Source organism: Ursus arctos, unplaced genomic scaffold (assembly GCF_023065955.2).
Source record: "Ursus arctos isolate Adak ecotype North America unplaced genomic scaffold, UrsArc2.0 scaffold_3, whole genome shotgun sequence".
In the NCBI taxonomy this organism is placed as follows: Eukaryota; Metazoa; Chordata; class Mammalia; order Carnivora; family Ursidae; genus Ursus; species Ursus arctos.
In genome coordinates, this window is record NW_026622985.1 from 84868913 (window position 1) to 84894893 (window position 25981).

Genomic DNA, 25981 nt, shown 5'->3' on the forward strand with positions numbered 1-25981 from the left:
TGACCGTGAGAGCATTCTTTTTTTAAAAAAAGATGAAAAATGAGCATATATATACAAAATACTGTCAATTCCTCCTGGGCCAACAGAGCAGCCATCATGCTGTATCTCTTGCTTCCTGAACTTTCCTCCCGCCACCTGGAGCATGCCTCTTGCACAGCCCAGCGTGCTGGTCTCTGGGCACTCGTGCTACGACTCAATGTGGCTCCCGTCCAGTCTCTGCAGCCAGACAGAGCCGGAGTTCCCTGTCTTTCCCTGAGGAGTCCCCACACTGGCCAGGAGCGGGAAGGAGAGCGCCCTGTCTTCCTATCCCGTTTCTCCACTCCCCCCAGGATAATACTGCTTCCGTGGGTGTCCCTCGGGGCGGGTCCCATCAGAGTTTATGAGCCAGCAGGGTGGTCAGCTTGATCTTGCCATCCATGGAGGCAGTGAGGCATGTCCCACAGTCCATGGCCGTGCTCCAGTCCACAGTGACCACAGGGGCTCGGTGGCCACCCAGGCTCAAGCAGCTCTCCAGAACCTTCTCATCCCCGCCCAGCTGCAAAACAGGAGAGAGGAGACGTCAGCAGGCACTGTTCACAAACACAGCCACTTTATCCACCAGACTGCCTCAAGCCTGGGGGCTGCCATCCCAATCTGAGGACGTGCCCAGGCACACATCCACCTTTCCCTTTCCAGAAGATCTCAGTTTAATTCCTTGGGCCAGGAAATGCCTTCACTGTCCCAACTATGAATATTCCTTTGTCTTAGGTGGAAGACAATATCATATGCTCGAAAAGACAAGAGAATGTTTTCTGCCACCTTGAACTCCCTGTGGGCCGGTGCCTTCTGCACCCACCCCAAACTACACCCAGTTCCTTTCCTGCATGGCTTACTGCTCCCCAGCATTAGATCATGCATCTGCTACTGTGTTGCCCATTACTTCCCCCGGAATGCAAGCTGCGGGAGGGCGGGATGTCAGTCCTCTCCTGCAGCAGCCAGCACAGTGCCGCCACAGAGGCCCCTGAAGACGTGAGCAGGGCTCTCCCTTGCCCACCAGCACCAGCCTCCCGGGACTCAGCCCACAGCCATGAAGAGCCAGAAGGGAAGAAAGAAGGGGAAGCCAGGAGCACAGTGAATAATGATCAATCCAGCGACAGACAACACTCATGAGTAGGAAACAGAAGTCGTTGGCCTTCTGGAGAAAACATCTTTAAAAATCACAGATTGTTCAAAGACTGTAAAAATGGGATCTAAAATTCATGATATTCCTTAAGCAATTAGACCCCATAACTAGCATTTCAAAAATTATACAGAGGGAAATCTTCCAACCCATTCATTGGTTATAGAGCAAGTCTGATGGCGATCGTCAGCCCACAGTAGCCACCCCGGCTCAATCAGAATTCCAGAACCTTCTCATCCCCACCCAGCTGCAAGAGGACAGGAGAGGAGGAAGCATCCCGGACAAATGACAAAGCCTGATCGGGACGAATAACAAGTGACTGAGGCTCATGATTAAAAATACACAAACATACACACAACACACATAAAATCATACACAGAGCAAAGTACAGCCTAACTGAAACTCAGTTTTTGAATACTAAAATACAATCAGGCTTGCAAACAAGCTTTTTACAGCATCTTCTAATAGCAATTATAAGAAATTACAGAGCTAATTTTAAGAAGGGAAGAGCCACTCAATGCGTCATCCTCTGTGGAAAAGAGGTGCCTCCCTGATGGTAAGCCCGCATTACCCGGTGCCACGCTCCGGACCAACAGTCTAGATGGGTAGTAAGGAGGGCACATATTGCATGGTGCACTGGGTGTTATACGCAACTAATGAATCATCGAACTTTACATCGGAAACCGGGGATGTATTGTATGGTGACTAACATAATATAATAAAAAAACATTAAAAAAAAAACAAACAAACAGTCTAGATGGCTCCCGACGCGACACCTCTGCACCCCCCTCCCCTCCCCCCATCCCAGTGCTCTCACTTGCCTCTCTCCTGGGGGGGGCCCCAAGGCCTGCCTCACTACCTGTCCTCCCCAACTCCTCCTCCTCCGAAGGCCTCAAATCCATACCCTCCCCCCCGGCCTGGGGTCTCCCCTGAGGACTCAGCCCCTGCCTTGTCCCTGGTGGGGGTGTTTTGAGTGTGAGCCCCACGAGAGCAGGATCGCAGACCCCGTGCGCTCCGCAGCGCCTAGGCCGACACCTACACACAACTGCTGTCCACAGCACGTGCTGCCCACAGAGGGATGAGGGCACGGACAGCCCGGGCAGGGAACATTCTTCTTGTGACCCTATACCTACAGACTAAATAAACACTACTATTACGCAAAGAGTTACCACTGAGGCCAAGAACTGGTTTGCCAAAAACATATGCTTAGGAGCCCCTGCGGGGCTCAGTCAGTTAAGCAGCTGTCTTCAGCTCAGGTCATGATCCCAGGGTCCTGGGATAGAGTCCCGTCAGGCTCTCTGCTCAGCAGGAAGCCTGCTTCTCCCTCTGCCCCTCCCCCACTGCTCATGCGGGTGCAGGTGAACTCTTTAACAAATAAAATCTTAAAAAACAAACATATGCTTAGACTACAACTCAAACGCTTATCACTAGTCTGTCTGAGAAGTAAAATAGAAGAGCTTCATCATGTCTTTCCCTGAGGAGTCCCCACACTGGCCAGGAGCAGGAAGCAGAGTGCCCTGTCTGCCTGTCCTGTTTCTCCACTCCCCCCAGGATAATACTGCTTCCGTGGGTGTCCCTCAGTGGGGACAAAAAGCACATGAACCAGAGCAGCTCAGACATGAGAATTAAAACAAGCACATAGAATGAGGGCCAAAACCACTTACATCCTGGTGCGATCAATCACACCCCCAGATTTCTGCCTTGGCCGTGGACTGTATCGTCCGTGACCCATGGGACCTCCAATAAGATAATAAATCTACATCAGATCAGAATCACTAAAGCAGACCACAGAAGCACTTGCCCACGTACGGTACGTTCCCCCAACCCAAAACACTTCCCAATGCTCCTCCCTATCCCTTCATGTTTTCTATGATAGACATTATTCCCAAGAAACAAAAGCAGAGAAGGGCCAGAATCTTGTGAAACGACAGCAAATGAGAGAAAAGGACGAGCACGCCCTGTCCCCACTGGGAGCTGAGGACCGGCCCCCTTGCCTGGCCTGCAGCCACGCGGCCGCAGGCACCATCCACCCTTGGTCAGAGGCTTCTCCACGCTCAGCCGGCTCAGACCGGCCCACACTCCAGGGAGGAACTCCCTGCCCACCGCGACAGCCCCCTGTACCTTGTAGATGACGCCTCCTGTGGCAGAACATGTCAGCATGTAATTTCCCTCTGAGTCAAAAGCGAAGAGTCGGCCCCGGGGGACTTGAACCTGCTTGTAGCCGCTGTAACCCGACAGCACGAAGGGGCCCGTGGCGTCGGCGGGGAGGCCGTACTCAGACACCTTCAGACCACTCCTGTGGATGTTCCACTGGATGAACTGCACCCACAAAGCACAACATGAACGCTCTTTCAGCAGGGGCTGGCCGGGGCTCCCCCAGGGCCAGGCCTGAGAGGAGGACGGAGCCCAGGGCAGAGGTGGTGGGTCGACAGGCCACCAGGAAAGGCAGTGGGATGACCCCTCAGTCTCTCTTTTCCCAACACAATTTAAACACTTTTTTAGAGAAGAACATCTTAGAAAGAACCTGCAACTTCACACTACAGCCTGAACTTTCTGGCCTGACTTCAGGAGAGGAAAAGGTTAGGCAATTGCCCATGTTTGGATTCCCGTCTCTCAAGCAGGGGGAACGCTCCAAGTGATCGTTATTATTACTGTTGTTGTTGTTTCTAGGGTTAGAACCCAACTGGGCTTTTCTGACTTAAGAGAGAGGATAAATTCCAAATATCTTCCCGCTGTCTCAGCAGTGTAATCAACTGACCATGAGAAGTATCGTTATACACTAGCTTCACGGACTGCACTGTACATGATCCTTTAGTCTACACGGTGGACAGGCTGCCTCTGTGACCACCTCTTCACTGAGAATCCTACTCAAATAAACAGGAAGTCAAGCTTTAACTTAAAAATCCCTTCCCATAGTTTTCAAATGAAGAATTTACTTTGTAATTACAGTTTTCAATGAATAATACAGGTACACAGAGGGGCGCCTGGGTGGCACAGCAGTTAAGCGTCTGCCTTCGGCTCAGGGCGTGATCCCGGTGTTATGGGATCGAGCCCCACGTCAGGCTCCTCCGCTATGAGCCTGCTTCTTCCTCTCCCACTGCCCCTGCTTGTGTTCCCTCTCTCGCTGGCTGTCTCTATCTCTGTCTAATAAATAAATAAAATCTTAAAAAAAAATACAGGTACACAGAACAAAATCCAAAGGAACAGGAGGGTATACATGGAAACCAAGTCTTCCTCCCACCTCTGCCTGCCCTCCTCCCACCCCCAGCTCCCTTTCCATGGATCCTACTGTGTCCTTCCAGAAAGAATACACAAGGGGGCACTTATCCTCACTTTTTATCGCTGCCGCTTCCTTTTTACTCCGCTCAGGCCTATCTGCACTGCCTCTAGGAAGAAACTCTACACATCGTGCTGTGACACCAATGACCTAGGTCAGCCCAACCAGGGCCTAATCTGGACCCTCTCCCCCAATCCACCTAGAGCGGGAAGAGTCACTTCTGCTGCAACTAGAAGGGAGGTTAGGTTCTCCCATTTCCTAATCACCAACTCCCGCCACGCTTGTTCAGACCTCACAACGGTCCCGAGACTGGTGACTATGACTACCCCTCCCATGTGGATGACACGCTGAGGCAGAGAGGGGCCCAAGGCCAGGGATTCATCTCAGCCCCTCATGCTACCCTGGTGCTCTCTGGAATCTCCGATGCCTAAGCCAGAGGAAGAAGAGTTCCCCAGCAAAATCCTGCTCCCACCTACCTTCCCGTCCTCGCCGATACTATACACGGTGTTCTCGTCGTAACTGAACTCCACGGAGTAGACCTCCCCGCAGTGGGCCTTCCAGCTCATGGCGCACTCGTGCTGCTGCATGTCTGAGGCAATGAGATGCCGCTCAGACCCCCGCCCGGGCCCCGGGGACACGTCCACCCGGGACAGGAGGCACCTTCTGCCCTCCGGCCACAGGGCAGGAACTGTTCTAGAGTCACAGGGCCTCCTGGAACCTACAGGTATCACACAGCTGACCCCTGCCAAAAAGCTCTCTCCTCCAGTGAATTAATCATCGATTTACCAAATCTAAAATTGAAGCTTTTCTTCCTGGGTCAAAAATGAGGTTCAGGAATCCCTGGACGGAGCCTGAGCTCATATGGGAAGCACACAAGTCTAGGGAGACAAACAAATCCTTCCTAGGAGGCCCCTGTAAGGTCCCACAGGGCGTCTGGGGGATCTGCTAGATACGGTCCCCGGTTCCCTCCCAGACTCTCGGAGTCTCCTGGGGCGGGCCTGCACAGGGCTCTTCAAACAGTGCGTCAGACTCAGGGACTGCTAAGCCCCACCACTCCCAGGTCCACGGACACCAACTGTGCGCAACGGGACTGATTACAGAGGTTTTGAAAAGAGTAGACTTGGACTACTGTTAAGCTCTATTCCAAGCATCATAAAATGGGTGGGCTTCTGCAATAGCTTCCAGCCCAGCCAGCAAAAATGCAACTCTCTTCTTTGAGCCACTGAAGGAGGGGACCAGATGGCCATGAGTGCAGCTGCTTACCAAACAGCCGGATGACACCATCAGCCGCCCCTGTGACCAGCAGGTTCCCATTGTGATTGAAGGCTGTGCAGTTGATGGCAATGGGCTCGGGGTCCAGAGAGAACTGGAGCTAGTTATAAAAAAAACAAAAAACAAAAAACAAACTAAATTTGAAATTGTAGACTAACAACCCAATATTCAAGACAAATTCTGTCTGAAAAGGGAAGGGGACCAAGATGGGGGAGGGTGCACGAGTACATGAAAAGTGCTAGAAGGTTCCACTTTCCAACTGTGACAGTACCTAGGTGCTCATGTTACAGCTTCTCTTCTCATTATACTGCACACCTCTGATTGCAAGATTCTTTTGTATGTACTCAGTATTTCATTAAAACTTCAAAGATAACAAGTAAACATGAAACTACCCTAAGTACCTTTGAGGCAAAGAGAAAGATGAAGAAGGATCTAACTAAGCTGGGCTGTACAAGGTGAAGCACTGAGAGGTGCTGGAGGCCGGATGTGCGCCAGATGGGGCGGGGATAAGACCTCTCCTGGGAAGGGACAGTGCGTGGGGGACAGTACTCAGGGAGGGCCTATGGCTGCAGGACATACCCCGAGGCTGGAGCAGTGGGAAGGGCAGACCAAGGGGGCCCTGAGGGAGTGTGGACGGGAAATCTGGAGGAACAGGGAGCGCTGTGACATGCTCTGGGGTCTGTCATTCCCTGCAGTGGGTCGGTGCACCACTGCAGGTCGAGCGGCGTCCGGTGAGGGGCACTCAAGAACCAGTCTAGGGCGTGTCCCTGGAAGTGCAGAGAAGTGGGCAGAACGGAAACCGTTCGCAGGTGGAGTTGACAATGTCGGCTCACGGATTCTGCAGGGTGAGGCAGAAGGGTGGCTCCAGAAAGGCACGTAGTTTCTCAGTGGGGCGCATTTGCTAAGATGAGGAAAACTCGGGAGGAGAACAGAGGTGGTGGGGCACGGCGGTCAAGAACTCCAGTGGGGCCCTGATCCCTGTGCTCTGGGGAGATTCCCAGAGGGGAATGCACCCCATCTCTACAGGCAGGTGCAGGGAGGCGCAAACAGGGACCCTGCCCAGCGTCCAGTGACTTCGGGAACCCATCTGTTCAACGCAAGGGCCACATCACATTCGTGCCCCGAAACTAATTTCAATAAGAAACATCACTGCCTTCTAAATGTGTGAGTTTACATATCATTTCTCTCTCGAAGGGCTTAGGGTCACAGCAGCAAGCACCCACCACAGTGGGTGGGTAGTCCTCGGCTCCTGAGGCAGGTGGGCCAGGTGGCCCCACGAGCCAGCCTTCGTGTGGCTGTCACTTCTCAAGAACCTGCGTGTGGGGCGCCTGGGTGGCTCAGTGGATTAAGCATTTGCTTTCGGCTCAGGTCATGATCCCAGGGTCCTAGGGTGGAGCCCCGTGTCGGGCTCCCTGCTCAGTGGGGAGCCTGCTTCTCCTTCTCCCTCTGCCTGCTGCTCCCCCTGCTTGGGCGCTCTTTCTCTGTGTCAAATAAATAAATCAAATCTTGAAAAAAAAAAAAAAAAAGAGCCTGCACGTGTCCTCACTATCAGCTGCTGCTGGCAGCTTTATGCAACACGACCTTACGGGGAGTCAGACTCCACTTGTCTCCTAAAAAAGAAGCCGCCTGAGCACACAACACAAAGTGAAAGGAGCCAGTGTGACCAAGCTGCAAGACTCCGACTACACGATGTGATGGGGAAAGTGAAGCTATGGAGACAGGATCAAGATGGGCGGCTGCCAAGGTCTGAGGGGCGGGGGGATGAGCCCGAGGCACACAGAGGATCTTCAGGCAGTTTAGTGAAAACGGCCTGTGTGCTACCATGACGGTGGATACACGTCCTCACACATCTGTCCGAACCCAGACAATGAACGACACCAAGACTGAGCCCGAAGGTGGACTGGGAGCATGAGGCGATCAGCTGTGTCACTGCGGGTGCCTCCGTTGTAACGAGAGCGCCGCTCTGCTGGGGGAACAGCAGGGAGTAAACGGGAGATCTCTGGACCCTGCTCCCAATTTTGATGGGAACCAGAACTGCTCAAAAAAAAATTTAAAGCCTTTCAATATAAACAAAATGAAATTTAAAAAAATGTAATAAAGCACGAGGGCCCTCTGATAGGCTGTGTGACTTCTAAGTCTGTGGCACAATTCTCCATGACCTCAGTGCTAGCGATCTGCCCAACTGGAGCGCTCCTACTTCTCAACACTTCAACTCTGAACCTGCTTCACCGGCTGAAACCTGAGGAGACTGAAGCGAAGAGAGGATGAGGCTCATCGGAAAGAGGGACGCGAAGGCGCAGTGCTACCCCAGGGGCGGGACCCCACAAAGACCCACGGGGAGACCCAGGGGCAGGCCTGCACCTGCTGCTTCATGGTCTTCGTGTCCCACAGCAGCAACTTGCCAGGAACCTGGTTAGTACCCTTGCTGCCGATATCCGGAGCCGAGACGTCCACCTGGGAAGCGAGGCTCGGAGCTGCGGCCGAACAGACGAAAGAGGCCCCGTTGGGGCTGCACGCAAGCGACAGGATTCTGCAATACACGTGGGGCCAGGTCAGCACTCCGCCTGTCCCCAGAGGAAGACAGGCTTCAGCTCTGAGGCTCGTCCTGAGAGGGGGATGGGGCAGAAGGCCTAGCACAGAAGCAGGCCCTGAAGAGCGCGGCGGGTGTGGGCAGTGGCCTCCCACTCACCTGGGCATATCGTCGTTGATGTTGATCTCACAGAGATTCTTCTTGGCTTCCGTGTCATAAAGACGCACCGTCCCCACACCACTGCCCAGCAGGAGCTGGAATGAGAAGGGGCGGGGGATGCGAAGAACAGCACGGGGGTCAGGCCCGGTCAGGGAGGACCACTGCGGGTCCAGGCCCACTCCTGGGAGGTGCGGGTCTGGGCAGGCTGCGGGGTGAGGCCCCGCCCCCACACACCTCCACGCACTCAGGTGAAATCTGGCTAAAATGGACCTCATTTAAAAATTACATGAAGACATCCGAGGTGACCCTGAACAGAAGCGAAACTTCAAAAGGAATCTATGGACAGGGAGAGAGGTATCACCTCATGTATACCTGGAAATGCGCTGGTTGATTAAAATGCGGCCCTCTGACCTTCCCTTCTTTTCTGTCAGCCTTAAACCCCGGCAGTTCCCATCCTCCCTTCTTGCTCCTCATCTACCCCACACAACTCCCTGGGGACTGCCCCCTGGTTGCCTGCTCCAATGGCACATTCTGGGGACAGCTCTGGCTCTGCGCCTGTAACGGCCTCCACAAAAGTAGAAAAGGCTAAGCTTGCCTTCAGGCATTTGTGATTTACTGGGTAAAAAGCTTCAAAAATAATAATGGATACTGCCAGAAGAAAGCACCAGAAGCAGGTCTGAGGATATCCCCCAGGAGTATCACCTACATTCTTACCTCAAATTAACACTGGCAGATTAATACTTGCACATGATAACTGAGATCTTAGCACCATAAGGATAATTCCTACAGGTTGTCAAAAATTATTTAAAAAAAAAAAACAAAAAGAAACAATGAGGTTTGCCCCTTGGGCTGCCTTGTATGATCTCCTCGAAACGGAATACAATGAAAGAAAACACTATAAATCAACTTTACCTCCTTAACTACAAAGTCTCTCTCCTATAGTGAAGTTTAGAAGGAAAAAGAACACTGTACTAATAGCACTGTAGTAGACCTGTGGAGACCCCAAACAGGACACCAACCTCACCAGCCTAAACTGCTTCCCGGGGAGCATTCCCCAGGGAGGGGTCTCAGCAGGAGGAGGGGCAGCTGAGAACGTCTGTGGTGGGTTATCAGAAACTGGACAGACGACGGGAGATGACGAGGGAGAACGGGAGGCAAGCCGGTGTCTCCCCAGGCAGAGAGGAAGCAGCACTCCCCCACCAGACAGGAGTGGTTTCCAGGTCCCACTACCATCTGATTTCAACTCCTGTGAATCTCATAACTTCCCTATTGCCCCCAAACACGAGCCTACCGGGACGGCCTGGATGTGTGTCCCCCAGTCCTCAGGAAGAGAGAAGGGAGGGGCTGGGTTCAGCTGCCTCAGCTCAGCCTGTGGTGCCAGACGCGGGGGGACGGCCTCGGGAGCTCCTCACTTAGACGGCAACAAGGCGGGCGTCACTCACCAGCCTGTCCCGCTTGGTGGCCCACTCTAGCGACAGCAGCGGCGACTTGGAGATGGAGGACGCTTTGGTCTGCATGATGGGGTTGAAGGACCACACTTTGATGACCCCGTCTACATCTAAGCTGGCGACCCTCCTCCCCGAGCAGTCCACTCTAAGACGGAAGAGAGGAGGAAGCTGTTACCACCCCTGCCTGAGCCCACCATCCTCGTCAGCTAGTGCCCAGAGCATTGCTTTGCTGACTTCTCAACTGTTTCCCAAACTGCCTATGCTCCAAGGATGGGCGTGGACTATTTCTAGAAGTATTCATTCAGTCACCTGTCCAAGAACTACTTACGAAGGACCTATTCTGGGCCGAGCCGCAGGCAAGGTGCACACAGCCCCATTCCTGGGCGGCCGCGCCTCCTGCAGCGCGGCTCCGGAGCCAGCAGTGCCACGGGCAGGAAGCCCCCCACTCTCTGCAAGCCACAGCCCATGAGGCCTTCTCACAGATGTCATGCTTTTATCATGCGTAACTAAAAACTCACGCATGGTAAAGATTTACCGACACGTAAAGCAACATAAAGCAAATTAACATTAAGTCTCAGGGAGTTCAAATAAAAGGTAACTTGTTCCTGAAACTCAGCGTCCCACAGTGAGAAAGGACAGAGAGGCTACCCAGGCCAAGAGCAGCTGTCCAGTCCTCCTCTGACTCTGGAGGGATGACCGTGGTCTGTCAGGGACCATCCCACCGAGTGGACCTCCTGTCTGCCACACCTTCACACACACAGCCTGATAAGCCAGGCTTCCCCGGGAGCCAGCCCCTCCACCCCAGTCAGCACTCTGCCTGCTAGGGCCTCCCCCCGACCCCCAGACCCCGGCCCACCTGCAGTGCATGATGGAGGAGTGGTGCTCCCCATACTCCTCCTGCCCCAGCACAATGAACGGCTGCTCGGGGCGGACCCCTCCGCTCTCGGCACCTGTTGCAGAAGCCCGCGTCAGCGTCTCCAGCGCCTCCACGTGCAGCTCTGGGCAGGGCTCGGCCTCTGGGCCACTAGCCTCAGTCTTCTTCTCTGCGCTCTGTGACAAGCCAAGTGGGGACAAGTCAGCTGTGTGGGGCCTGCATGGGGTCCAGCCCTTCACATCTGGGGACCCGCTGCAGGACAGCTAGGATGCCAGGCCACAGCATGCTGGGGGAGGCTCTCAGCGGGCACAGGCTCTAGAAGATCTCTGGACGCCAAGGGCAGCACCCAGCTTGTCCCAGGAGAGGCAGGTTCCTGCTCTGCCAATGGCCCTTCTCTGCCTCCTGGTGCGCTCAGTGTTGACCACCCTGACGACTACCTATTCCCCCAGACATAACCCAGGCCAGGGGACACTGCCACCCTCCACGGCCATGGCAAGGGAAGCAGGTCTCTCGGGCCAAGCCTCAGAGAACGTGTGACCCACTAATAGTATTAGGCAGAAATCAGGAGAGGTAAGAGCAGGCTCTGTGCCACCCCACCTCCTTCCGTGGCCCCCAACAGCAGCCACGCAGATGTGCCCGCAGGCAGTCGTGTGATGCCCAGACCAAGCCATACCTGCAACATCGTAGACAAGAGCTCCTTCCTCTCTTTGCCATGATCCTGCAGGCGCCGCTGCCGGTGCTGTGACCAGGTGGACTCCCCAGCCGCCAGCCCACTGAAGAGGCTCTTCCCATCTTTGGGCCCGCACGCTGCGTCCTTCCCCTTAGCGGTCTACAGAGTGAGACACTGGGCTGTGAAGTGTCGCTTCCTGCCAGCCCAGGCCATCACCCCTCAGCCAGGAGGAAAGTAGAAGCCAGGGGGCAGCTTCTCTACCCCACAGCTCCTGGGTAAGGTTCCTCCCCAGATTGTGCTGAGCCATCTCAGCCTAGAGGCAAAGTCAAGAGTGGGACACAAGCAGTCTGCACTCCCTCCTTTAGGTTCTCTGCTCCCCTGTTATAAGAGGTAGGTCACCAGCACTCCTCAGCCTGCCATATCCTTCACTGGCAGACAGACACATACATCTCCTTCATCTAACCAGAACTATGAACTCTAGCGAAGGGGGAGGAGATCCGTGCTTACTAAGCGATGACTATGAGAGGGGTCAGGCCCTATGCTAGGTGTTAGAAACATCTGCCAGCACTATATGTTTGGGCAATACAAAAAATAATAATAATAATTATGCAACATACAATCACCTCTCTGGAGGCAAAAAGGAACACAATACCCTCTCTTGTTTTGGGCCAAGTGTACGACTAAGCCATCTGATGTTAACAAATACTGAGGTATTTGGAAATGATTACTAGGAAACCAGAAATTGTTAACAGAAATTGTTGGAAACTCAAGGACCTTTGAGCAAGATACACTGGACAGGAAAGAAACTGGCATCTTCTGGCCCCTTTCCATGACAGGAGTGACAAAGTTGACCAAGGTTAGAGCAAATGAATTCAATAGTACCCACCCACTTCCATGGAGAGAAGATTCTTAATCTAGAGCCTTTTTATGTATTTTTAATTTTTTTAAAAGATGTATTTATGAGAGAGAGCAAGCACAGGGGGAAGGGCAGATGGGGGAGGGGGCAGAATCCCAAGCAGACTCCCTGCTGAGCACAGAGCCTGACTCGGCGCTTGATCCCATGACCCTGAGATCATGACCTAAGCCAAAATCAAGAGTCGGACGCTCAACCAACTGAGCTACCCAGGTGCCCCTAGAGCCTTTTCAAAAGGAAATGTCACCTCATCCTTTCCCGATTATCTGGCTGGGCTGTTTCCAACCGTATTCCCACAAACTGTGATGGTCAAAACTGCTCCCCTCCTTCCACCTTATTTTACACTCTCAGCAAAGCGATCTGGATGCAAACAGCCACTCAGGTTTGAGACCAACCTCTTGGCAAGTCACTTGCACACAAGACGTAAGTCAAGAGAATAAACTCAACCAAAGTCCGCTTGTTGCTTTCTACTTCCTTCTACTTCCTATTCTTTATGTTAATACTAAACAACTTAAAATGATTAATACAGATTCCTTGGGACCCCGGAGCTGCAGGAAGAGTTAAAAAGGAAATTTTAAAGGGCTATGAGTTCATGTGGAGCCTAACTGTAGCTGACCTTCACAGTGTTGGTTATTTCTGTTTTTCTGACTGAGGTGATCTCGCAGGTATCCACTTATGCTTGTAACAGAGGTTTCTTCTAGGGAAAGTAGAATTCTGGCTTATTTTGGGAGAAGTAGGGTTCTTAGTCAAGATAAAAGAAATAACCTAAGAAGAAAACCCACAACAACAACAATAGCACCAAAATAGATTACTCATTGAATGCTGACCATATACAAGGCACCATGCCAAGGACTTTACAAATGTTCCCTTAAAATAAAGATGAGGCCATTATTTTAACAGGAGGAAGTGAGGCTTAGATTAAGTGACTGCTCACACAGGGAGAACTGGACAGAGGTGGAATTCCCAACCAAATCTGACAGCAAACCCCATGCTCTGAGAAACCTGATGAAAGCAATTGCGTGAAAAGAGCACAGAGAAGAAAGTGACAGTGAATAGAAAAGATAAGAAGAAATGTCATGTTCTCAGAGCTAAATAACAGAACAAAGACAAGGCCCTTCTCGCGGTACTCCCGGCCATTTCTGAGAAGTAACCCATGGTTCGTGGAATACTGAAGAGGTTCCACAGTTGTAGGAAGTGCAAGAAGACTTCTCTTACCAATATAGAAGTAAGAGGTGGTCAAGATATATGAAGAGGTCTTGAAACTATGGCATACTTCACGTGGTCCCCAGGTGGGCTGTGCTCACTCCCTGGGACATGATCCAAGGGTGCGGGCCCTCATTATACAAATCCACTGATTCCTCCCCATATCTCTAATCAAGAGGGCAATCAGACTGAAGACTTCCACAGAGGTAGCTATACTTGTATCAGACGAAACAGAGTTTAAGCTAAGACTATGATAAGAAACAAAGAAGGTCATTATGTAATGATGAAGGGGTCCATCCAGTTAGAGGATATGACACTTTTAAGTATTTATGCACCTGACACAGGAGCACCTAAATATATCCAGCAAATACCAAGGAGAAACAGGCAGCAATGCAGTAATGGGGACTCTAATACCCCACTTTCAACGATAGACCATCCAGACAGAAAATCAATAAGGAAACACTGCACTTGAACTACATTTTAGACTAGATGGACCTAAAAGACAGATTCAAAACATTCCATCCAAAAGCAGCAGAACATACATTCTTCTCAAGCACTGGAACATTTCCAGGATAGACCATGTTAGGCCACAAAACAAGGCTTAATAAATTTGAGAAGACTGAAATCATATCCAGGCATCATAATTGTATCAAACTACAAATCAATCGATCAGAAGAAAATTTAAAAATTTACAAGTAGGTGGAGATTAAACAACATGTTCCTCAACAACAAAGGGATCAAAGCAGAAATCAGAACAGAAACCCAAAAAATATCTCGAGACAAATGAAAATGGAAACACAGCACACCAAAACTTGTAAGATGCGGCAGGCGCAGTTCTAAGAGGGAAATTCATAGCGATAAATGCCTGCACCAAGAAACGAGAAAGATCGCCAATGAGCAACTTCCTCAAAGTTAACTAGAAAAACAAAAGAAGCCCAAAGCTAGAAAAAAGGAAATAATGAAGATCAGAATGAAAATGAAACAAAGACTTAAAAGACAACATGAATGATCAATAAAATTAACAGCCAGTTTTTTAAAAGATAAAATAGACAAACCTTTACCAAGAGAAAAAGACTCAAAAAAAAAATAAAAGAATTCCAAAATGTGTCTCTAAAAGCTCTCACATTCTAAAGAAAAGACAAAAAACAAGCAAACAAACAAACAAAAACGGCAGTAGAGGCCACGTTTTCTGATTAAACGTGGCTATGGCAACTCCAGAGCCAGCTACGTACACAGTGGGGAGGAGAAGGAAAATCACTTTCCCGGGTTGACGGTTATTTTCCAAAGTAATGGGATCCAGGCAAATGAGGAAGTCTCAGAAAGTCTGGACCAACTATTATGTAGTTGTGACAGATATATCAGCTGGACCAAGAGATCTTTACGTTGGACGTTGGAGAAGAAAGGGGAAAAGGATGCATACAATATTGCATTCATGCCCTGGAAGTAGGTGGACCACAGGGGATCCAGCCTGGGGCCCGAGGGTGGGTATTGCCACAGAGGGCAGCCAGGTACTCCATGGCACTCTTCTTCCCCTGCTCACCTGCTACACCTGAGAAATACTGGCTTTTCCCTTTTTGGTGCTAAGTCTTAAGAGCATTCAATGAGCCCATACTGATGGAAGAGAGAGGCGTGGGATGCACTTTAAATTCCTCTAGCTGACATAAAAGTCACTTACAGCACTTCCCCAGCCAGGACAGAAAATACAACATGAAGCAGAACAAAGGCAGTGCTTCCCTCCAAGTCAAGATGGCAAGGAAGTCGTCCGGTAGGTCCTCAGGTAAGGGCTGGACCATCCTCCAAAATGAAAATTCAAACAGCTGTTAATGAAGGGCATCACAATGAGCTGAAAAACTGCCTTTATAATGATAGAGGAGTTTATGCCAAGAGAGCCATGGACCTACACGTGATGCTATCAGATCCGACTTAGAGAGAGCCTCTCCTTCAGCTGCATCTCATTATTTACTCAAGAAGGGTGAACAACAAAAACCGGTAACTTGCTAAAAGCTGATGAATACAGCTCTCCACGGAACACTTAAAATGTAGGTTAAGGTAAACTTGTGTCTAGCTACAACTGTACATAACTTACATAAATGTTTACTGTGATAACACTGGTAATTCACAGTTTTGAAAGCAAACCTCATAAAAGTCTAAACTACCAGATTCACATAACATTCCACATGGTCCAAATGACATTGTCATATTCTATCATAATCTATCTGTCTCCTACAGTTCAGAACAAATATTTTCACCTGTGTTTTATCATTTCACCTTTGCATTTCTCTCTGGAGAGAGAGATAAATTAATTTTTGGCGGCCTGAATAGAGTTTACCAGGCAGTCATCCAGATGGGGCAGGAAACAAGTTCCAGTAATCTGGTCTCGCCTGAAGTAAAACAAAGCTACTCAGAAGACAGGCCCTCATCACACATAAAATTATAGAACAAAAGACGTGGAAGAGGGCTCCCTCTTCCTCCGTCCTGTTAAAATCCATGGATACAACCCCAAGGGCAGCTGTTCTTACCGCTGATGTCTCAGTAGCTATGAAGTAATTTGATACTAATAAGAGTTACAAACACAGAAGTTTGCTTTCTTTACATTATAGCCAATTAAAGGTTATGTCTATAATAACCAGCAGTCCCATAGCTTCCTGAGTGGGAGTGGAAGGAGTGGCATCATAAGGCTGGAGGGAAGGATGGAGTGCAAGGGCAGGTGCCGTCGGGAACTACCGTAAAGAGATCCCAGAGGAGCTTGGGAGCTGTGGTTTTAGAGTTCCTTCTGCTTGTTTCTTAAATTTTGCCTCCAGATTCCTATAAAAGCCAGAGTGCATCACCATATATCATGCATGTATAATGTCATGAATGTTTCAAGAGAAATGACCAACAGTTACAACGACCCATCAGCAAAATGCTGATGTGATCGAAATGTACAATGTTATATATAAGTAATATTTAAATAAATATTAAATAAATATTAAAAATAAATATAAATAATATTTAAAACAGAAAAGCCTGATTATTTTATTTATTGCTAATGTAATAACACAGCTTATGTTTTTCTTTTGCTTCTTCACTAATAATAGAGAAAGAGAGCTCTGTTGTGTCAGAAGTGAAAAAAAGACAGCACTTCATAGGCACTAACAAAGCAACATGGCTCATGGAAAAGCCAATGTCATTTTCTATAACTTAAAAGCGACGTATCGTTCAAATCACAAGCAGTGATCATACAACTAACTGCACGTGGTACTGGTAAGAGAGCATCTTGAATTGTATACTCAAATTTGGCATATTAATTGTAACAGAAGAATTAAAACATTAGAATGTGCCCCAGAAGAGGGGGAGCAGGATGGTGAGGGGTACAGAAATCATGCCATATGGAGACAGTGGAGGGGAGAGGGAAGAATGAACAGAGTGCTCAGCGTGGAAAGACAGTAAGTGTCCTAACAAAAAGCCTTATTCTGTGTAGCTCGAAGGGTAAAGCTAAGATCAGCAAATAAAAATTATAGAGGTTTCTGCAAACAGCTTTCTAACAGGCAAGCATCCCCACATTGACAAGTAGTGAGCTCTGCAGTACAGGAGGCAATCAATCAGAGGATGTCCTCCTCTACAAAATAGGAGGGGGGGGCCAAATGATCTTTAAACTTCCTCCAACTCTAAAATTCTGATTTTCTCGAACCTCAAATATACTAGTTATTTTCAGAATTGAAACATCAGTGCAGAGTCTAATTAACAAATTAATAAAACTACAAGTGACCCACCGCTCGATTTTTCAGATGGTAGACATCTATCGCCCCCATTCATGGAATGGAAAGAGAGCTACTTTCACTCTGTTAACATACCACACAGTGACCCAAGTTCTGTTTGAATGTATTTTAGAGGCGAGGGCTGCTTGCTGTGAACTACATTCTTACCCTTATCCCTTGAACACGAACTGCACAAACAATTTCCAATCCCATTCCCATCTCACCATGTGACACTTAGTTCCTGAACACATAAAGAACAAAGCCGCAGGCTTAACCCCAAAGAACCCATCCTCGTGTTTTCCTTCATTTTAAGTCAGCGAAATTGAATTTCACAATTTCATGCATTTTTCAAGAGACCTAGCACCCCATCCATCACCCATTACACTTAGAAAATACTGAACTGTGACAGAGATCGGCAGAGCAAACGGGAAAACTTACTCGGCCACATTCCTCAGAACTGGAATTCAGAAAAACCAGCCGTGGACATCACTGGGATGGCTCTGCGACAGCCGCAGGCCTCATGAATGCCAGGTGAGAGTCATTTTGCATGGCTGGCACCTCAGGTCTCAGAGCTGAGTCGGGGACCCCAGTAGGCCAGTGCCTTCACGGATACAACCAGCACTGCTACAACATACTTGGGGTGCAGTCGGCCAGTTCAATGAATTCTCCCCCTAGGCAATGAACGTATTCATACCAGCCCAAGCCAGTTGGGGTGACTTTAATTAAGCAAGCTGAGCAAGGATGCTCCATAAGGAGCCGGGGCTGAAAGTGCATCGCCGACTCCAAAGCCTGCACTCTTTCCTCTCCAGCGTCCTGCTCGGCATCTACACTTCGATGGCGAAACAGCCCCGCCGGCCGTGGGGCAGACCCCCGCTTCCCGGCTGCAGGGGGCAGCCCCAAACTGCTGCGTCACTCGCAACTGTTCTTGAGCCAAGGCTGGAGGTAGGAGAGGAAGGCAGCGATTATGACGACTGACTTTATCTGTAACGGGCAAACATACACTAAAAGAGAAAGGATTCCTGTCCAAGCAGTGAAGCGTGACCGTGGGTCTGTTAAACTTTCTCTCTGGAAGGCACTGCTGAAAGCAATGAATTCTGACCATCTCTGCCACGAAAACTCCCCAGTGGGACCCATGGCTGCTTGGACCTGAACTGGCATAAAAGAAATTCTCTTGTAAGCGTCTCTAAAAGTGAAAAATGGCCAAAGGCCTTGGCGGAATCAGTTAAATCCCAATTTGTAAACGCAATGCACGGATTCAGCAGTAACTCTCATTTACTCCTTCTCTACATACTGCTTTCTATCGCCAAAAATCAAAATCCCAGAATTGCTTGAATTCATCCTCAAGCCACCACATGCCAGTCACAAGCTCTCATGAGTTCAGAGGAATTTATGAGGAAAAGAGATTCAAAGCACACGTCTCACTGCCAGGCACCTGCTCCCCTGCAGGCTGTCACAGGCTTTCAGGCTGGGTGCGGGAGTGCAGGTGGCATTGATGGCAGGGAGCTGGGGGAGAGGTCCCTCTGGGTTAGAGGTGGGTCTGAGACCTGGCTTGACCCTTGGTCGGCAGCACCCACCTGCCTCCCGTCTCACTGTGCCCACAATGCCTTCAGCGGCGGCTGGAAGAGGGGAAGGGGGGCGGCGGAGGCTGTGCAAAGTGTATTTCCTCCTCACTGCCTCAGTGCCTCCACTCTGCTCTTATCTATGCCCTCACCCCGCAGCCCCATCACGAATGTGTGAGGGAAAGGCAGGGAGGAAGGAAGAAAGGGAGTGAGATATGAAGTTAGGCTCTCACCAGCAGAACAGAGAAATCAGTCCTAAGGAGAGAACAAATAAGGTCTGAAAGTACCATCAGGTGTCAGGGGCCGCTTGGCAGGAGTCAGAAAGGCAGGCCTTGCGCTCACCTGACCGCTGAACGGCTCCTTCTTGGCCAAGCTCTGAGCCTGAGAGGGAGCCTGGGCAGGCGACAACCGTGAGGGGCTCTTCTTACTCTGAGGCAGCAGCGAGGACAGGAAACCCACTCGAGGCGACTGGGACAGGGAAGTGTTCCTTTGGCTGCACACCATGGCTCTGGACAAGCAGACACACAAGGTCACAGGGCTGGAGGGGGACCCGAGGGAACCCAAAGCACCTGCTGGGCTACGGATGGCACCAGGTTCATGGCCCGGCTTTAAGGCAGCATTATCCTTGGTACTCTTTCCTGTACCCAAGGGAGCCGGCAGCCTCTCTGGCACAGCGGTGACGCCTGCGGTGCTCTGAGGGCCGTGGTGCAGCTCAGAGCTGTGCTGTCCAACAGCCACTGGCCACATGCGCCGCTGAGCCCCTGCAAGATGGGCTGGAGGTGCAGAATACACACTGGAATTCAAGTCTTAGCATGAAAATGGTGCAAAATACCTCCTGAATCCTTTGTTTCTATTCATCCCATGCTGAAATAATACCGTGGCTATATTGGACTAAATAAAATACGCCATAAAATTAACTGCACCTGGTTGTTTTTACTTAAGCTTAAGTACAAATTCTCAAGTGGTGTTTTTGGCCCGCCTTGATTTCCACTCGACCGGGCCAGCTCAGACACGAGGGTTTCACCCGGTACAGCACTTGGCCACGTGTGGGTTTAGAATCTGCCTGCCTGGCCTTGCATCCTGACTCACCAGTCATTAGCTGTGTGACCACTCTGTGCTATGGTTTCTTCAACTGCTACCATTACTCTCATTGGCTGGGGCCTCTGTTTTCACGGGCTGTATTTTAAGGTTGCCTCGCCCCCCACTTGCCTATGTCTTCAAACCCTTGGGCAAGAGCACTCACCACAGACTGCAGCCAACCTGCAAGGCGCCGACCTTGTCAATCTCAAGGCGCTCCTTTACTTACACACACACACACACACACACACACACACACACTTCCCCGAGGCTTTACGACAGCATCCGTGTTTATTTACGCAGATGTGCACGCCCCCTCTCTCGGGGCAGGGTCAGAGGTGAGAGGGCCTTAAAAGCCAGGGGACTTTACTCAGAAAGCTCAGGAAGGAACAGTGAGGGCCAAGGAGGCTCTCTGGCAATGCCATGTCACCAGAAACAGGGGGGTCGGGGTGTGGCAATAGGGGACAGATGAGAGGAGGGGACAGCCCCCCCCCCCTGAAGCAGGCACACACTCACAGTTCCGAGTCCCCGAGGCGGTCCATGTTGGAGACATAAGGAGGCAATTTGTGCTGGACCAAGGCCTCTTCCTCCTCTGGCTGCAGCTCCTCTTTCTTCAGGCGGTGGATTTCGGCTTGCAAAGCAAAAAGCTGCACGGGGTCGGGGCGAGTTACATGGTGATCTCACCTCATCTTGCCCCCGCTACGGCGCAGGAGACGCATCACATCCAACACCCCACCTCGCTGGCTCCAGAGGCCCCTGGGCCTGAGCCTCGGGGTGCCGGCCTCACCCTCTGCGCACCGTGCAGTGGGAAAACGGGCCAGTGGCAGCTGCTCCTTGACTACAGTGAGGTGAGAAACCAACAACTGTCAGACACACCAAGCCCATTTTTTTTTCTTTTCATCATTTGACTTGCTTCTTCCTGAATTCATTGAGAAAAACAGCTCCACCCAGTCCTGCTTTGCTCTTTGGAAAATCTACAAAATCAGATTCTGGAACTCTCATGGAAAATTTTTTTTAAACAAAGTTCAGCATTTTTTGACCTTATGCCTGAAAAAAATTAATATATATACATCCGCCCAAAATGCAAACAGCTTATAATCTTCCTTTTTTTGAAAATGTGGCCTACAGTTGCCTTAATTTCAACAACAGAGAAGTGCTCCTCAGACAAAATGCAAAGGCAAATGCAGGTCCCCCGGCTCCATCGTTTTACCCAACTAGGGGCTCATGGAGCTGAGGGGAACGATGAAATTATATGTGGGCTGTAAACAACACAGATGTGGATATACAGAACTGGGGGTACGAAAGAGACATAGGAAAGCACATAGTCTTCCTCCTCTCAAAGTTCATCGCCATTGCTATGTTGTTCGTGCTACACATAGGACTTAAATTATGAACACGACCTCCGGTTTCCAGAGACTATTACAGCCCCTAAATCTCCAATACTGACTCTCTGGTGACTCATTTGCACCTGAGATTAGTGCTTTCCTATTTTTAATCAGCCCTCCACCACCACAACCTAATTTCACACACAAAAAGCAGAAGCTCTTCCCAAGAGGCAAGCGTGTTCAGAACAAACCTTCTGGCGAAGAACTTCATTTTCTTCTTGGACCTGGTTGGTCCTCTGGCATTCTGCATCAAAGTTCAGGATCACGGGAACCGGTACACAAAGTTAAAGAAAAAGTCTGCCTGCAAAATGATTAAAAGTCTGCCAAACTCTCGACACAGCAGCAAAACCCTTGAACACGAGTCACAGGGAGCAGAGGACAGACTTGATCCTGCGGGCTCTCCACAGCTGAATGAAGGAGTCTCTCCCTTGATGCTGGGTCTGGCCTTTCTCCAGAGACTCACAGACACTCTTGCCAATCTGGATGGTCAGCCCACAGAGAGGACGTAAATCTAAATCTGAGCGTTTTCTCCCAAACACCAGCAGTAAAGAGCTCACATTCAGAGGCGTCTGCAGCCAGTGCAAGCAGTAGCAAGGTCAGTGCAGACACTGAGAAGGAACACCAGGGGCCAGCTGGTCTACCATCTGGGCGGAAGGCTCAGCCACTTGGCTTGCCTCTCCCGACTGAACCTTTTCCTAGCAAAGGTGTAGACTGAGGACAGAGCTTTCTGCAGACTGGACAGTCCCATGCCAGGCTATGAATAGCCACATTCTAGGTCAGGGTGTCAGCCTTTCCCACCACCTTAAACAGTTTCAGTCAAGAGGAACACAAAGCAGGCTAAGGACTTCAGTCCTGGGGAAGTGAACTGTGGCTCAAATGTGTGTGACCTAGTTTGCAGGGCACTGTCTTGCACTGAAAAGACCTTCACTGACATTTCCAATTTCCCTAGAGGGCCCATACGGTCATGTCATAACCACCACTAGGCTGAGCCCCCTGCTAGTTTAGCCTGAAAGCCCTCAGGATAAAAAGCAGTAGGAGACAGGGAGGAGGAGGGGCTTTTATACCTGGCAAGAGCGGAATTCACACTCAGACCCACAGCACAAAAGGAAGGCGCACCCTTCCTACCTCTACCAGATGTCCCCCCCAGAGGCCAAAATGGCCACCTTTGGGTAGGCCCCTACAACACCCAATTTCTCAATGACTCACCAGGCAGTTCCTTCAAACCAGGTTCCCTTCTCCTCCTCTAGAATTTCAGCCTAAAGAGCATGAGCATTGGGGGATGTCCTGGGCCCCAAGAATGAAGGCTTTCCATGAAAAAATGGTAAACATTGTGGGTTACAAATTATTTACACTCTCCCTCTCTTAAACATCCATACGCATATTCTGAAAGCTGCTCTGTTTTCTGGCAAGTTGAGGAACAGTGAGGTCACTGTCAGAGAGTGACCCAAACACGAACACAGGAAGGAAGTTCTAGCCTAGGAAGTATTCTGACCTGCTACCTAATCTCAATAAAGGCAAGTAATACCCTTAGGGGCATAGGGCATGCATAGACAGGGTATTCTCAAGGCTGGCCAGCTGCACCGAACAGCAGCTGCCTACCAATCCCTGACCCTGCTCGACCCTATCTGAGGGCTCCTGGCAGCGCCAGGCGCTTGTACCCCACTGCTACTACCAACCCCACTCATACATGTCAGCTATTACTTCAGCAGCGTCACAACGAAGATTTATGATTTCCTGGCCTGCTGACAAAAATAACCACAATCTGTCCACAGCCCCCTCGCATAACACATGACAACGATGCTTGGGCATTTTGTAGAAGAAACAATTGCATCAAGAGCAGCGGCCACTGATCACGTTGTCTGGAAGCCTCAGACTAAGCCCACAGCCCCAGGCAGCTGAGAGGATATGCATGCACTGAAACAGGACGCTCAGGAAGTTGTGCAGGGACACAATGAAGGTATCAGCCCACTGTCGAGAGAAGTAGGTAGCAAAGGTGGGGTTGGTGTCTGGGGATGGCAGGAAGGGCAGGACAAACCAATCCTTCCACTCAGCCTGGTTCTGGAGCTCCGTGGCCTGCTTTGCAAAGAACTCTTGAGCTTTGTCATTTCTGTTTGTCTGCCAAGACAAAGAGAAGGTAGCAAAAGGGGGAAGAGAGAGAAGCCCAAAAGTAAGATTCATCATTACTGCACAAAAGAGAGGCTCTGGTTATGAGCCTGCTAGGTAAGTGGACAAATATAATCTATAAATGCCATAAAGGACATCACTCCTTTCTCAAGTTCCTTGTAATTTCCAAGAAGCTGGTTTAAACTGAAGCCCTGAAGATAAATGCCTCCTAAAAATTAATTCCTAGTCGATTTTCAAATAATCTAAGTGACTTATTCCCCCAGGTCAGCTATAATCTTTATTACTCAAACTTTAACCCAGCTACTTATATTCTTTGAAACACCACGCAGGCTTAAGTGCTTAAAACAAGAGAGGAAATAGGAATGAGGAAGACAAGTCAGCTGATCTACAGATGAGAAGGGGAAAAAAGTAGGAAAACAGTCAAAAATAATTTGCACTGTGACTGTTCCACCCTCTCCCAGAGGAACACAGAGAGTCCTCCCTAGAAATTAAACGAAAATCTATTTCAGGGTCAAAGAACTCTCTCCAAGGAATCCCTGAAGGAGCAAGCACCTGGATGGTGTAGACGAGATAAAAGCGGAACAGGCTGGTTTTCAGCTTGTTGATGGTGGGTCTATATATATCCTCCAAGCGGCTGAAGAGCCTCCGTTCCAGGTAGCTCCAATAATCCCGAAGGGCAGCCAAGTCATACACCTGCATTAACTGCTGCAGTTGGTCCACAATCTTGTCCACCTGGTGGAGAAAGATGGGATGGAGAAGGTGGTGAAGGACAAGAGAGAATTTTCCCATCACTTTACAGAGTTAATGCAGCTTTTTCCTCTTGCTGTGGCTTCTGAATGTTAGAGGTTTTTTAAATTAGCAATCTATAAAACGTTCGAAACATAGTAATGTAATAGCTTTTGAGTTATTTTCTGATGTTAGATATGCGGTTTGACCCTCTAGCAAGTATGGAAATTTCAAGCGTAAAAGCACAAAGCAGGAGACCTGAGTCTAGGTCCTGGTTGGATCAGTGTCTGGCTTACTCAACCAACTTGACAGTATTATTTCGATTCTCTGGTCTCAGTAGCTAAGAGTTCAAAAACCAAAAACAGAGAGACAACCTCCATCCTCCTCCTCCCAGCTCCACCATTCCAGGAGTCCTAGACTCATGGAGAGATGCACTCACTGACTCCTTCAAGCCATGGAAACTCCACTAAAGCCCTGGCAGCTGCTCAGAGTGTCGGCCAAAGAAGTCACCTCCATGTGAGAAATCACACCAGAGGACACAGTCTGGAAAAGGTTTTAGATACCAATCCAACACCCCCATCTTACAGAGCAGGACACTGCGGCTTGGATAGCTGAAATCATTTGCTTTTGCCACTAAGTACCACTAACTTTGGCAAGACAAGAACCCAGGTCTCCTAACTTCCCCAGGGCTCTTGCCGCTAGCTCACTGCCTCTCTCTGTTCACCTGTCAACACCAATTAGACTCAGCAAACACACAAATCACACACATATACATACCAAGAACTTCTCAACAGAAAATCATGTCTGAGCAGGGGAAATATAATGTTTTAAAATGTACAAGGTCTTCCTCAACAGCGGAGGCGAAATTGCCAATAAGTCACCCACAAAGCCATTTTAAACAAACACCAAAAGATACCTGAACCCAGCTAACATTTGGGGCTGCAGACCCCTTTGCTCCCAATGCCATCAGAAGCCAACTTTTGAATACTTCTGTTGCCCAAACTCAACTATCTACCCAACCTTAGTTCCTAAAAGCCTTATCTCCATCCTGGCCAGTTGGCCAGCACCTGCTTGGAGGCTGAAGTGGAGGACGGAGACCTGGACCAGGAGTCAGGGCACCCGGGCTCCAGCCTCAGCGATGCTCCTGACTCGCTGGGCAACTTCAGGCAAGTCACGTCCCCTCTCGGGACCTCAGTTCCTCATGTGTCAAGCTAGGGCCAGACGTGCTGATGTCGACGGTCCCCCCGGCGCGGTGACAGCGCCGCTCCCGCCCGGGAGGGCAGTGCTAGGGGGGAGCCCGCTCCGGTCTCCCTCCGGGCCGCCTCTGCCGCGCGGCGCCGCGCCCGCCGGCCCCTCACCCGGAACCCTTTCTCCTTGTCCGCCTTGATCTCGGCGTCCAGCTGCCGCAGCGTGTGCGTGAAGCCGCGGAAGAGCAGGTACTCCCGGACCAACTCGTCAGTGCGCTCCACAGCCTCCGCCATCGCTGCGCCAGCGCCGTGAGCGGCCGCAGCTGCCGAGGGACGAAGGGGCGGGGCCTGGGCCGCGCGGGGCGGGGCCGGGCGCCGGCGCCAAGCACGTCACGCCGCAGCCCGCCTACCAGCCCGCACGCGTCGCGCGCCGCGCGCCTGTGGTCCCGCCCCGGCCCCGCCCCCAGCCCTGCCCAGCCGCTTCCGTCAGCCTCAGCCGCCGGGAGGAGGGACTGGACGACCCATTGCTCGCCTGGGTTTCTAGGCGTCCCTGGCGCCGGCTTTGTGATCCGAGTTACTGAAAGTGGCGGCTGCCGTCCAAGTCAAGTAGGGTTGGACCTTGGAGAACATCCCAGATAGTCACGAGGCGGGGAGGGGGTGAGGTGCCCTGCTCATTGGCAT

General features: G+C 50.4%; 1 protein-coding gene across 1 annotated transcript; it reads right to left on the reverse strand.

Annotated features, from left to right (window-relative positions):
• WDR91 (WD repeat domain 91) lies at nt 1–25651 on the reverse strand. The gene is made up of 15 exons (XM_026511489.4): nt 25472–25651; nt 23940–24119; nt 23171–23378; nt 21455–21537; nt 20395–20525; nt 19144–19309; nt 11393–11548; nt 10702–10895; nt 9840–9990; nt 8398–8492; nt 8070–8238; nt 5700–5808; nt 4913–5025; nt 3281–3478; nt 1–535 (listed from the first exon to the last, which is right to left on the reverse strand). Exons 1-15 carry the CDS (start codon nt 25592–25594, stop codon nt 371–373), a joined length of 2241 nt encoding a protein of 746 aa, XP_026367274.1. The 5' UTR covers nt 25595–25651; the 3' UTR covers nt 1–370.
• Between the last annotated feature and the right edge of the window lie 330 nt (nt 25652–25981).

Coding starts and splice junctions, on each gene's coding strand:
- WDR91 (XM_026511489.4), bottom strand. CDS start 25,594: ATGGCGGAGGCTGTGGAGCGCACTGACGAGTTGGTCCGGGAGTACCTG. Junction 23,379..23,939: donor ATCTCGTCTACACCATCCAG/GTGCTTGCTCCT, acceptor TTGTCTTGGCAG/ACAAACAGAAATGACAAAGC. Junction 3,479..4,912: donor GTATCGGCGAGGACGGGAAG/GTAGGTGGGAGC, acceptor TTGTGGGTGCAG/TTCATCCAGTGGAACATCCA.